The 12,055-nt window shown below is 41.2% G+C and overlaps 1 protein-coding gene across 1 annotated transcript in view; it reads right to left on the reverse strand.

Annotated features, from left to right (window-relative positions):
- THSD7B (thrombospondin type 1 domain containing 7B) overlaps positions 1 to 12,055 on the reverse strand; it is a 444,053-nt gene that overhangs the window by 11,345 nt on the left and 420,653 nt on the right. The window contains exons 20-23 of the mRNA XM_082763038.1: positions 9,565 to 9,706; positions 7,933 to 8,048; positions 7,679 to 7,796; positions 1,663 to 1,808 (exon numbers count right to left, since the gene is read on the reverse strand). Of these exons, the coding sequence (XP_082619164.1) occupies positions 1,663 to 1,808; positions 7,679 to 7,796; positions 7,933 to 8,048; positions 9,565 to 9,706 (522 nt within the window). The remainder of the gene's footprint in view (positions 1 to 1,662; positions 1,809 to 7,678; positions 7,797 to 7,932; positions 8,049 to 9,564; positions 9,707 to 12,055) is intronic.

The following is a 12,055-nucleotide window of genomic DNA, read 5'->3' on the forward strand; positions in this document are numbered from 1 at the left end:
ATTGTCCTGTTTATATTACCCCAGGAAGACTTTTTCACAATATGCATTTTGGTCTTACCGTATGATGTATTTACCGTCTTCAACAAAGCATTCTTGAAAATGTGACTTCTAAAAGCTTTCTCTAGAAAGTACACTTAAGCTTCTTTTCCAGAAAAGTACAGGAATAAATCACCTTGTATTTATGAACTACATTTAATTCCAAAGAACCTCATTAAAGAGAGCTGAACGTGGAAAAAAAGGTCTCCTCTCCAAAACAAAGCAAAGGGGTGAGAAACTACAACACAGTAATTTAAGAAGAGAAGCGGACTCTATCTCACTGCAAGCACAGGATGATATCTCGCTTAGCGAAGGCCATGATTACTTGCTTTGAGCTGAAATTTAGCTGGGTTCTGAATGTGCACATTTTTAATTTCCATGATGTGTTATTTTTCTGGAATATGCTAGGGCATTAATTCAGCTTCCCTACTAATTCTTTTATCAGCTATGTTAGCTCCTATCCTTGAAAGTCTTGTCCCTAATGTTTAGCAGAATTTGCTTACCTTTGCTGGGCAAAATATCAGCTGAGGATGTTATACATAAATAAATACTGCGTGCAGCATACACAAAAAACATATTCACATCCTTACTTAGCTGGAATAAGTTGTTGTTTAGCATAGGAATCAAGAAGAAAGGTGACCCTAATATATATTTCCTGTTCTGTGATCTTGGGCTGTCCAAAGGCTGTAAACACTCCACATTTCATTTACAAAATGCTGGGGAAATTCCAGGTATCTATTCTGCTGCCTGCAGCATTTGCTACAGGTCCATCGACTGCACCCAGACATCGAGCAGACATAGAGGGCAGATCAGAAAACACAAGGGATGTGTCTTCACTTCCATTACTGCCTTCAATTTCCTCTGTTTGACAGTCTGGAGAAGCAGCCACAGACCTGTGCAGAGGTCCTGTGCCCCAGGATGAGGCAGGGCGATTCTTCTCCTACCTGCACCTCAGCTAAGATGGCTCTCAGCAGCCCAAGCGGGCTCCGTTATGTCTGGGAAGCTGCAACATGGAAGATTCATCTCTGCTTAATCTGGGTTACCAATTTAGCTGGTTTAATATGGGTAATGTGATCTAATAGCTAAGGAGAAAAGAAAAAGTATAGGAGGAAAAAAATCAATTCAAGCCGGATGCGAGTCAATGGCTGGGAGAGAATGACAACCGTGGTGCGGAGTGTGCAGGGAGCTGAATCCTGCCATTCCCAGGTTGCTACAAAGAAAGACACTGCGGGGAAAGTAAAAGCCAGCATTTCATACAGCAGCACTAGTGCACTGAAGACCTTGCAGAGAAAGACCTGCTATATGGTACTTAAAAAAAAAAGATAGAATAGATGAAGCTCTGGAAACCAGGCATATCTATTTTCTTGTTAGAGTTACTTTATATAATTAAATTATAGGTCACCATGACTATGCTTGCTCAAGCACATTCACCACACAAATCTCCTTTAGTACCTCTATAAGCTCACAGCGCTTGAACCTGTCCCGCCATAAATCGCTGCTGACGGCCGGGAGATCGCGTGTGCAGGTTTACGTTCCTGAACTTCCCAGCCTTCACACGCCTCTTAAACCTAAATCAACCCCGCCACCCCATCCCCATTTTGGCAGCAGCAGAAACGCGAGCCCTACCTGGAGTCTGCAGGGCGACCAGGGGCCGAGGTGCCAGCTGTAGCAGGGCTTCACCGGGCAGCTTCTGTGCTGGGCGAGCTGCGCCGGGCAGGGCCTGCCCTCACCTTCAGCCTGCAGGAGCACCACACGCCCGCGCACCATCTGGCCTGGCGGGAAGAGAGACACGGCGCGGTGAGAGACACCCACGGGAAGGAGCAAAGGCAGATTTGGGGGCGAGAAGGGGGTTCTCGTTATTACAGACTCATTTTCCATCCATAAACACAAAGCTCTTTTTAAAAACCCACACAAAGCGATTATTCAGGAAGCCTATTTAGATGATATGGCTGCAATTGCCAAGTCATCTGCTCCATGATGCAACCACTGATATTTCTGATATTTCTATTTTGTACGTTTTCCAAAGACGTTATTTGTTTACACAACACATTTAAATATTTGACTAAATCCTGATTATTAAATATGGCTAGAAAATAATTCCTATGGAATCATCATTTCTAACATCATCCATTCAATATGTTTCCAGAGATTTTTAACAAATGAAATTTCCTTTTTATGACCAATTATGTGCCTCTAATTTGAAAACTGCAAACACTCTAATGGCTATTACCATCCATAACCACTTCTGCCATTTCCATTAAAATCCTATTTATTATTGGTGAAAACTTCTTCAGCTACTGAATAGAAAAAGCAATTATGTTACTACTTTTGAAATAATAAAACTGAATACATTCATTAAAGTTACAGCAATTCCATTTCCTTCTCCTTTGCTGTCCATTTACGTCCAGGAATGTTTTCACTCAAATGATTCAATTAGAATCCGGGCTCCAATTAAAACGAAAAGTGAAAAGAGCCCTTATGCAATGCAATGCATGAGATTGTGCTACGGATAAAATTTCTGCCTCACCTTTCAGTAGACGGGGATTTGAGAGGCAGTTAAAAAAAGGAGAAAGGACTCGGCAATAAGAGCACACACATGCAACGAGACAGATGCAGGCCATAATTGCTAACTCCCTGAGAAGGAAAGGGAGGAGGTTTGGTGGGGAAGCGCTCCGCTTGTATGGCAGTCATTTAGCTGCAATCTGGAGTACAGGTGAGTCCGTGCTGGAAGCAAACACCCCTGCAACATGGGGATGCCGTGATAGTCAGCCAGAGCCTGCTTGCAGCGATTTATGGACGCACTCTTTAATTAACTGTGCTGCAGCTGTGCTTAGGATACGCTTCTAATAGCAGCCATCGTGAATGTCTACAGAGCAGGGCTTCCCACAAAATTTTAGGACCTAAAAATTAAAAGCTAAATCCCCTGAAAAATGTAGTGACATATCTTAGCGAGCTCTCTTACCTTTACAGTGCTCTTCCCCTGTTCTGACCCATTGAATTCCATTTTTAAACCCATTTAAACCAATTTTAAAACCTTTTCCTTTTCCAGGTCTAATCCTCTGGACCAGGGGAGTTTGTAACAGAAGTGATGATAAAAGCTCTTATCCACATGGCTGTGCATTCAGCCGTCACAGAATCAGATACATTAGGAGGTGGAAAAATCCTACCAACTGAGAGGAAAGGGAAGGTAAAAACTCCTGTGGTGCACCAGGCGCCAGAGCCGGGAGGAAAGCTCCCGGTCCTCTGCTGGTGCTTGGGGTGTATTAACGTGGAGGGGGGCTGCAGCTGCCTCCGGGCCACACAGTGCCAAAATGCATCATGTCACGGCACCCTGAGGGAGAGCAGGTGGCTTATAACTGGCCTTTGATAAATATGCACTGGACTGAATTTGTCCGATTTGTCTCGTTTCTTGAAGTGACCCCTGAGAGGTGGGGCAGAACTGCAACGCTCCCTCTGTTTGCACTGAGGTTTGGGCAATGTGCTCCAAAAGGCTAAAGGAGGCAAATTGGAGACAGTCCAGAGAAAGGCAACACACATACCAAGGTATTTGGAAAACAGAAGAATCAGAGAAGACTAAGGGAAGTGATTTCGCTTACCCCAGAATGGGAACCAGCCCCTGGCATGTAAAAGGTTGCTGCAGCCTGCAGCAATTTGCAGTTTGTAAAAATTAGGCCAGTTGTTAGGATATAACTTTGTGAATTCTGGGGACTGGTTAGCGATGGAAAGGGCTCTTTGGGAAAGCATGGGAAGCCTGTGGATGCAGGGGTCTGGGGAAACAGGGCAGGGGGTGCCCTGGGACAGCAGCTCAGTGCTGAACCCCTGCAGGCACCAGCTCTGAAATGGCAGCGGCAGAAATGGAGCGCTCTGAGGTTTAAAAGATCTGATCTCCTTAGGAGGGGCTGGAAACCCTGAAGTATTCATCAAGCCACTTTAATTCAACACATAATTTCCTTTTATACTCTCTGCTTAACGACTTTCTAACAAAACATAAATGGGAAGATCAATGAAGAAAACCCATGATTTTCCTTTTAAGAGGAACTAACAACTATTCTGTTTTTATTTACATTTTATTTTCCTACAGTCGGTTATCCAAACCTTTTAAATTTACTCCATTCACAGTGGTCAGCTGCTGTCTGACTTGTTTCTCTCTCCACCACTTTCTTTCTCTACTGTGAATAAATCATTAAAGAAATAAATTTTGTCTAAGAAATTTTGTTGCAATCTCCCTTGGGCACAATCACTGCAGTGAATTTCTTAAGGCTCTATTGCTTTTTTTTTCCTCACTCCATAAACATTATCTAGGTGCTCCATTGCCGCTCAAGTAGCAGAAAAACTCCACCTGTCTTTACTTTCTAAATACCTTATTTTTTACTGCCTATGGAGAAAGGAATCTCACTGCATCTGAAATTCATTTGCTTTTAACGCAAACTCTGGTATAGACAAAGCAATCCTAGTTATTTCTTAAATCTTCCAGTTAATTTTACCTTACTTTTCCAATGAATTAGCCACGCGTTTGTTTCCTCTGCTCTGCAGCATTAAATTATATGAAAATTAAGACAAAATGTGTGCTGAAAATTGGAAATAATTGGTATTAACTTGGGGATATTTACACGGCAGTGTGTTTAACACTGGGTAACTCATGTAAACTCCAAAATTTTTCGTATGAGGTCATTTTTTATAAGTGATGAGGTACAGGTTTAGCTGTTTGTATACTATTTAGCATATCTGTTGGACAACTTGAGAGAAATCATCCAGGACAAGAAAACATTCACTTAGAAAAATAAAACAGCCTTGTACATTCATTTGCCTCAACAAAGGAAAAACAGCGTGCTGGGAATTACCTTTCTCCAATCTTTATCCATGATCTTTTCCAATAACTTTGCTTCAGGCCTTGGGAACATCATGCATTAACACAGTACCATACATCTTTCCCTAACTGCACAGCAACTGCTATGAGGACCCCTGATATATAACACAACACCAGCATAAAGCCCAAGCCAGCACCCAGAGCAGATGCTGCCCAGAACCACAGCTGCAAGAGGCAAATATCTGTTACACATCTCCGCAGGCTCATCACAGGCAGGCAGGCGAGATCTACTTTACTCATCATCATTTATAAAAATCAATATATTCGCCTTTGGCTGCTGTGTACCAGAACCATACGAGATGTCAGTGCCACGTACACAGCAGTGCAGGATCATGTTTAAATGCATTGTTCCGTAAAACAAAACCTGAGCAAGAAAAAGGTACTATCCATTAAAATACATCACAGCAAATTAAGTTACTGGAAGAGACGGACAAAATAAAAATGTTAGCAATGTTGCTTAAGAAACACATGAAATACATCCAGTGACACTAAATTTTGATCTGAATGATATTTAAATTATGTTTCCCTTTGAAGTCATTTATGGTACTTCAACAGGCCCTTCACATGCTCTCCAAGAAAAGCCAGAAAAGCAGAATATTATTTGGAGCGAATGAGGAAAAGAGTGGAGGTAGTAACAGCACATGCAGCTGATTTGCTGTGAATTATTTCTAAGAAGTGTGCATTTAAGTCCTACATTTTAGCTTTATCAAAAAGCAGGCAATTATTTATTTGGCAAAGGGAAGCAGAATCAGTGTTTATTACAGCCTATTCCCACAGCTCGTTTATTGTCGTCCTTTGGTTTTCTGTGTCTAATTTGAGGTTTAATCCTATTCTCACAAATGCCAATGAGAAACTCATGGTGATTTTGAAGGTTTTGCTGTGTGGGAACATTCAGGTAGGAAACTCACACAATATTCATCTGTGAAGTACTGCCTGTAGGTGAGTATGCAATTAATGTCTTCTCTATTATTACTATCATTAACTAGTATCCAATTGGAACATAATGAAGAAGCTAACAGGAAAGTGTCTCAGTTTTTACTGTTGGAACCACACAAAGGCCACAGCTGCAGGATTGGTGCTCAGGTGTCTCCATCACGTGTGATTGATATCAATGTTTAAAGCTGATTTCACAGATGCTTATCTTCTGTAGGTTCACAGAATTATCTCCAGCTTTTGAGTTGTTATCTACAGCCCAATCTGTACTAGCCAGTTCTCTAGCTAGCTATATAACAGACTTTTGTTCTTTGTGGACCAGAAGTGTTTGCACTTGACCCTGTGGTTTAATTATCTTTAATGTGGTTTGACACCTACAGTAAGGGCACTCACAGGAAGAGCAGAGGTCCACTTCTGCAGAGCACTGGTATTTTCAGCTGGATCAGGTCTCTGCAGAAGCCCAGCTCTAACTTACGGCATGAACAAAGTATTTGCTCCTTAAATGCACTAGAAATCATCAGGTTTTAAACAATCTTCAGGATCTGGATAAGTATTTCAGGATCAGGAATATGAGGCATACCTCTACTTGAGTAGTAGCACATCCCTTGCAGACTATGTAATGCGAGTACTCAGGATAAAAAGACCTTCAGGTCTTTTTCATCATAGGATGAGCTGCTCCGTTAATCATGCTAAAAACCACAAATAAGTTTTTGTACATGTAGCCCTGTTTATTTTACTAAGTGATTGAACACTCAAAAAAAATTTAAGTTCATTCAGCAACGTGACAATTAACACTCTAGAATTGATTTTGAAAAAAAAAAAGGAATTAATAGTGTTCCTAGTGTGTTGTTGTTAAAACACTATCTATGAATTTTTCATTTATGTTGAGAGAGTACTACTTCATGAAAGGGTTAAAAATTCAGTGAAGAAAGAACACCACTAATCCAAATATTAATCTTCCCCTGTAACATGCTTTGATCTCTGAAATCCATCTGAAGGAATCACTTTATGGAAGTTAAGAACTTTTTTTTTTTTTTTTTGACCTTAAATGAACTCGATTCAAATACACATTATGGCTCCTTAGTCTTGAAGCCATTACCTGTATGTGTGATGTGATGCACATTACAAGCTTGGGAAATAATGTAATGAACCTATTTTGAATATAATCTTTACTGCATTTCCTCATGATAACACTGACAATTTTCTTTTAATCATATAGCAGTAAGAAAGGCCTTAATTCTTTTACTTTTTATATGTAGGTAAGCATTATGAGCTACAGAAAACCATGCTAAAGTTACCGGAGTAATGAAAATACCGAGGAAGCTGTGGTTACAGGATGGAAGCAGAGGCAAACACTAAATCATGAACCATATTCTTCCGTTTTTTTTCTTCAACCTAATATAGTTATGTTCCTAAAACTAACTTTATCAAAGGATTTTTATTTACTTACTTATCTATTTATCAAGAAACCTGTAATTCCCTTGTATTTCTGATTCTCTGAGCACTCCCTGTGTTAACAGGGGTTAACGTTTCCTATGACTGAAAAACGTTTCCTATGACTGAATTCTGAGAGTTTAAATTAATTACTAAAATAATCCTTCAGGTATCTATCTATTCGTTCCCTAAATTGCATTATTCACTTTGGAGTACTGTGAAAAGAGCCTGCTTTGTCTCCAAAACCCAGCACCTCAGGAACTTTAGCACATCCAAGTCTGAAGGGCTCGGTGTAAACCGGAGTGCCCGGTCTCTCTACAGGGCTGGTGTAAGCAGGGCTGGGGGTGCCATCCAAGTTGAATTTTGTGGTGTGGGGTGAATAGGGCAGGAGGGTAGGTGTGGACTCACCGCCAGCACCACACGTCTGGGAGCACTGCGACCAGGCTGACCACGCTGAGAGCCGGCAGTCCACCACGCATCCCACCAGGCACTCGCTGCTCATCTCCACGGGCTTCTCCAGGTGACGCTGTTGGCGAGCAACAAAACGCACACGTTAAGCCTTAAGGAGCCACAGGGTGACATTGTGCCACGTTGGGCATAAAATTAAAAAAATTAAATTAATCTTTGCCCATTTCCCTGTGGCATGTGGCCTTGCTCTTCACCTGCTGGCAGTGCCGTGCACTGACTGTCCGCCCATCACTGCGCACGCAGCTCAGGAGCCGCTTCCTTACTCCTCGCCCGCACGTTGCGTTCTCGCTGAGCTGGCACGTGCTCCAGTCTGTGGGCACAAGACAAAGGACTCAGCATGACAGGGCACTGCTACAACTCACTTTTTACCTCTCTGAACTCAGCATGTGAGTCGTCTTTTCCCAGTCCTTGGCTTCACTGCGTTAGCTCGTAGCAAATCCAAGAAGAAAACCCACAAAAGAAAGTTGCTCTTAAATAAGAGCAGGTCTCCGATGAGAACTCTGTTGCTTTGTGCTTAGATATCCTTCAACAAAACTGGTACATCAGAGGGCACAGAACACTGTTAAATGCTGATAAAGTGTGTCAGTGAAACCCAGCTGGTGCATTTACAGAGCTGTATTGTCTGAAGCAAAATTTCACTTTGATAGTTGTGTAAGTTTCTGACAAGCAACTATAATTTCACCTATTTCTTGTCTCAGAGCAAAATATTTCCATTATTTGAATGAGCTCTAATACTCATGAACTAAAAACAGCATTACAAGTAGAAGAAAATTCTGGCCAGAATACAAGTAACCTAAAACACGCCATAAAGAACCGTTTAAAATAAGCAGAAACCAACACAAACAACTACAATTTCCATACACCAATAACAAATCAGGAGCATACAAGAGAAAAACCTATTACTTTGTGTCTTCCTCCTTTGATAAACATGAACACACAACTGATCTTCATTTCTGAAATATGATCATAAAAAATATGACCATCATCATCATCATGCTGTCTGTACTTCTAGGGATTTCTTTCAAACAGGCTTGGTTTATACTCAGATATTGCATTTTCTCCATCTCTGTTCTCCCTTCCCATCAGCCTGAAAATTCACCTCAGATCTCCTTTTAGGATTTTTCTCAATTATCTGAGCTAGTTAAAATAGAAGAACTTTTTCTTTCTCTTTGCTAGTTCATGTGTGACAGATTTAACTACTTCCAACTAAGGTCCTAAACAATGTATTTTGCTCTCAGTGTCCTGTGTCCACCCATACAACCTCTTTTGCCTTCAGATCAGACTGTTTTTGTTATTATTGCCTTCACTAGAATTACACGGATGTTACATCTTCTTCACCCAGCAAAAACAAGACATCCCATTTACTAGTTTTATTTTCAGCATGCCTGCAGTGTTAACTCAACTACTAAAATCATGCGTTTACCCACTGACCTGTAAAAATGTACATATGTAATTAACATTAGTGAAATTCATGATGTTAACAAGTAATTCTTGTAATGTCAAGGCTTTAACCAACACAACAAGCAAACATAACTAAAAACACAATTGGAGAAAGTCTTTAAGGAGCTGGGGAGTCACCATCCCTGGAAGTCTTCAAAAGACGTTTAGATGTAGAGCTTAGGGATATGGTTTAGTGGAGGGCTGTTAGCGTTAGGTTGAAGGTTGGACTCGATGACCTTGAGGTCTCTTCCAACCTAGAAATTCTGTGTGTGTGTGTGTGTGTGTGTTTTTTATGCAAAGACACTTAGAAAAGCAGAACATCAGCTTAATGTGCCTTGTAATTGGTGTCCCTTCCTGCAGAGAAGAAATTGGAAAATTATACCTACCTGTTAGATTGTATTGATATTGGAAGCAATTTTGGTTAAGAATACAAGGCTTCACTTGTGAATCTTCAGGGCAGGGCTTGGTATTGATAGAAGACCTTAGCACTTGTCGAGTTCGGGTTTGCACGACATTTGGATCACATACCTGCAGACAAAAGGGATGGACAGTGCAAGAGACCCTGGTAAATCACACAGACACTGACTGCTGGGGCCACCACATGCAATCCCATGGCTACACTGAGTACAAGATAACCATGCTGACAGAAAGATGGGGTGACTTTTCAAAGCCTCCGATACCATATGCCGATGTCAGGCTGCCTATAATCCAGGATTTGTGTGCTCACATTTTAACATGAGAATGAGCCAATGAAGGCCTGTTTTCAGTTGTAGTGCATCACAACCCCTGCAAATGTTTGTTTTTACCAGCCCTCCAACCTTATTTTTGCTTTCCATTTTGGTTGCAGACTTAGCATGACGACCGATTGCTTCCAGCCTCACAAGAAACATCCCCTTCACGCAGAGGACAGCACCCAGTCATCCACAAATCCCCTCCTCCAGGCTCCTGCTTGCCCCCCGCACTACGAGAGACCTCTTTGAAGGCACATGGAGGCACCACCGAGCTCTGCCTTTGCATTTTAAAAGTTTTTCCCTTGGTTTACTTAATCTGGAGATGTAACATAAGCATTGGCTGGGACACGGGGAGCACCATGTCCCCAGCCTGGCTGTCACGTCCCTGTCTCATGCTGAGGAGAGCAGCTTGCCTCGGGAGGATGGAGTCACAGCGCTGCAGATTAAATGCCTGTGGCACCGAGCAAGGCTAATTGGTGGAGAGGAGCACTACAGACAGCTGTTTTGTCTCATTAAATGAACTCATAAAAAAGTATAAATAGGCTTGCTCTGAAGCCAGGGTGATTATGAGAAAACGTAATAGCCATTTGGGCTTGTAAGGCTGAGAGGGAAAACCAGCCCCAAGGATGTGGGCTCTGGCCCACTGAGACTCGGCAGAGCTTTCCTACAGTCCCCCAAAGCGGTCATGGGCAATTGAGAGTGGTCCCAGCGAACCTAATGGCAATGAATCCCTATTAAATAATTCCCTATTATCCAGAGCCATTTACTGAACAAGATGACCTATTTAATTCCTAACAGTCTCTCATTAGGACCGAAGATTGCTCAGGAACAGCAAAGTAAACCAAGAAAACAATGCATGTAGAAATACATTTTCATAAGTGCTTGGGAATTTTAAACATGATTTTTCTAGAGAGTATTTTAAATACAAAAAACAGCTAACAGTTTAAAGCCACAGGCTTATTATTATGCTACTAATTGCTGGCAAACACAGAACCCTGCATGGGTGAAAGTATGGATAATTTTCGTATTGTGAATATTAAAGAGAAATGTCATGGCATTGCAGCATAAATCTAGATCTCATACTGCTGTAAACTGGATTAGTTGCACAGATGACAGCATAACTAAACAGAATAAATACCAGGATAAATAGGAAAAAGGTGTGGTCCAGTCTGAAAACTGAATTGTCAGGGCCTATTTTCCTTATGTGTTTACTACATGCAGGAAATTTTATTATGTCCTCCTTGCTGACAAACACCTTGTCAGATCATTTTAAATGGTAATCTTATTTGAATACCCATGCTCATCTAAAATAACTAATTGTTCTCAATTATCCAAAAATTAAACCTGTGCTAAGTGTTTACCAATTGTTTACTGCCTTTTCCACAACTAATCGGATTGCTCATCCTCACAATGAAGACTAATAACTTAAATGATTTGCCAATTGAAAAAAAAAAATCAAAGAAGGTATCTCAGTAGCTACTCCTAATTAATGTTTTTCTGCAGTATGTTACCAAAGGGGAAAAAAAAATCAATGAACATTGTGAAAGAAGTTAAATTTGTGCCAGTTCCAAAATACCTGCCTTTGCTCCCTTTCAAAATAAGAACCTGTAGACAGAAATTATGCATAATTTATAGATAAATAACTGCCTTTAATAAAAAAGTATTTTCCCCCTGTCTAGGCTGCATCCTGTTCTGTGTGGTTACAGGGCACTGATGCAGCACTGCACTGCATGGTGCACACAGTCACACAGCCACCGAGATGTACTGGCTAGCCAGACAATTTTCCCTCTCAGATGTCCTTTAACAGTGAAGCAGCCCTGACTCTAACAGGTCGAAGTATATCTTGTGTTTGCCAGGATCCAAACAAACACGGAATTTACTGCAGCTCTAAAGCTGGCATTCTCACCGCGCTGATGAGCCACCTTGTTCAGAAGCCAGGGCTGATATGATAAGCTACCCACTTTTACCTGTTTTGAATAATAAAGAATCTCTGTAGGAAAAGTGTTCATTTAATCAAGCTGAGGACATGGGAAACATGCAAAAACTCAAAGTCTGCAAACTGTAACTAATATCCTGTAATATTATTTGTTGAATTTGCCTTTACGTCAATTGAGAAGTCAATTTAGTTTTATAATTGATTTTCTGG

The sequence above is a fragment of the Aythya marila genome (genome assembly GCF_965140915.1).
Source record: "Aythya marila genome assembly, chromosome: 6".
In the NCBI taxonomy this organism is placed as follows: Eukaryota; Metazoa; Chordata; class Aves; order Anseriformes; family Anatidae; genus Aythya; species Aythya marila.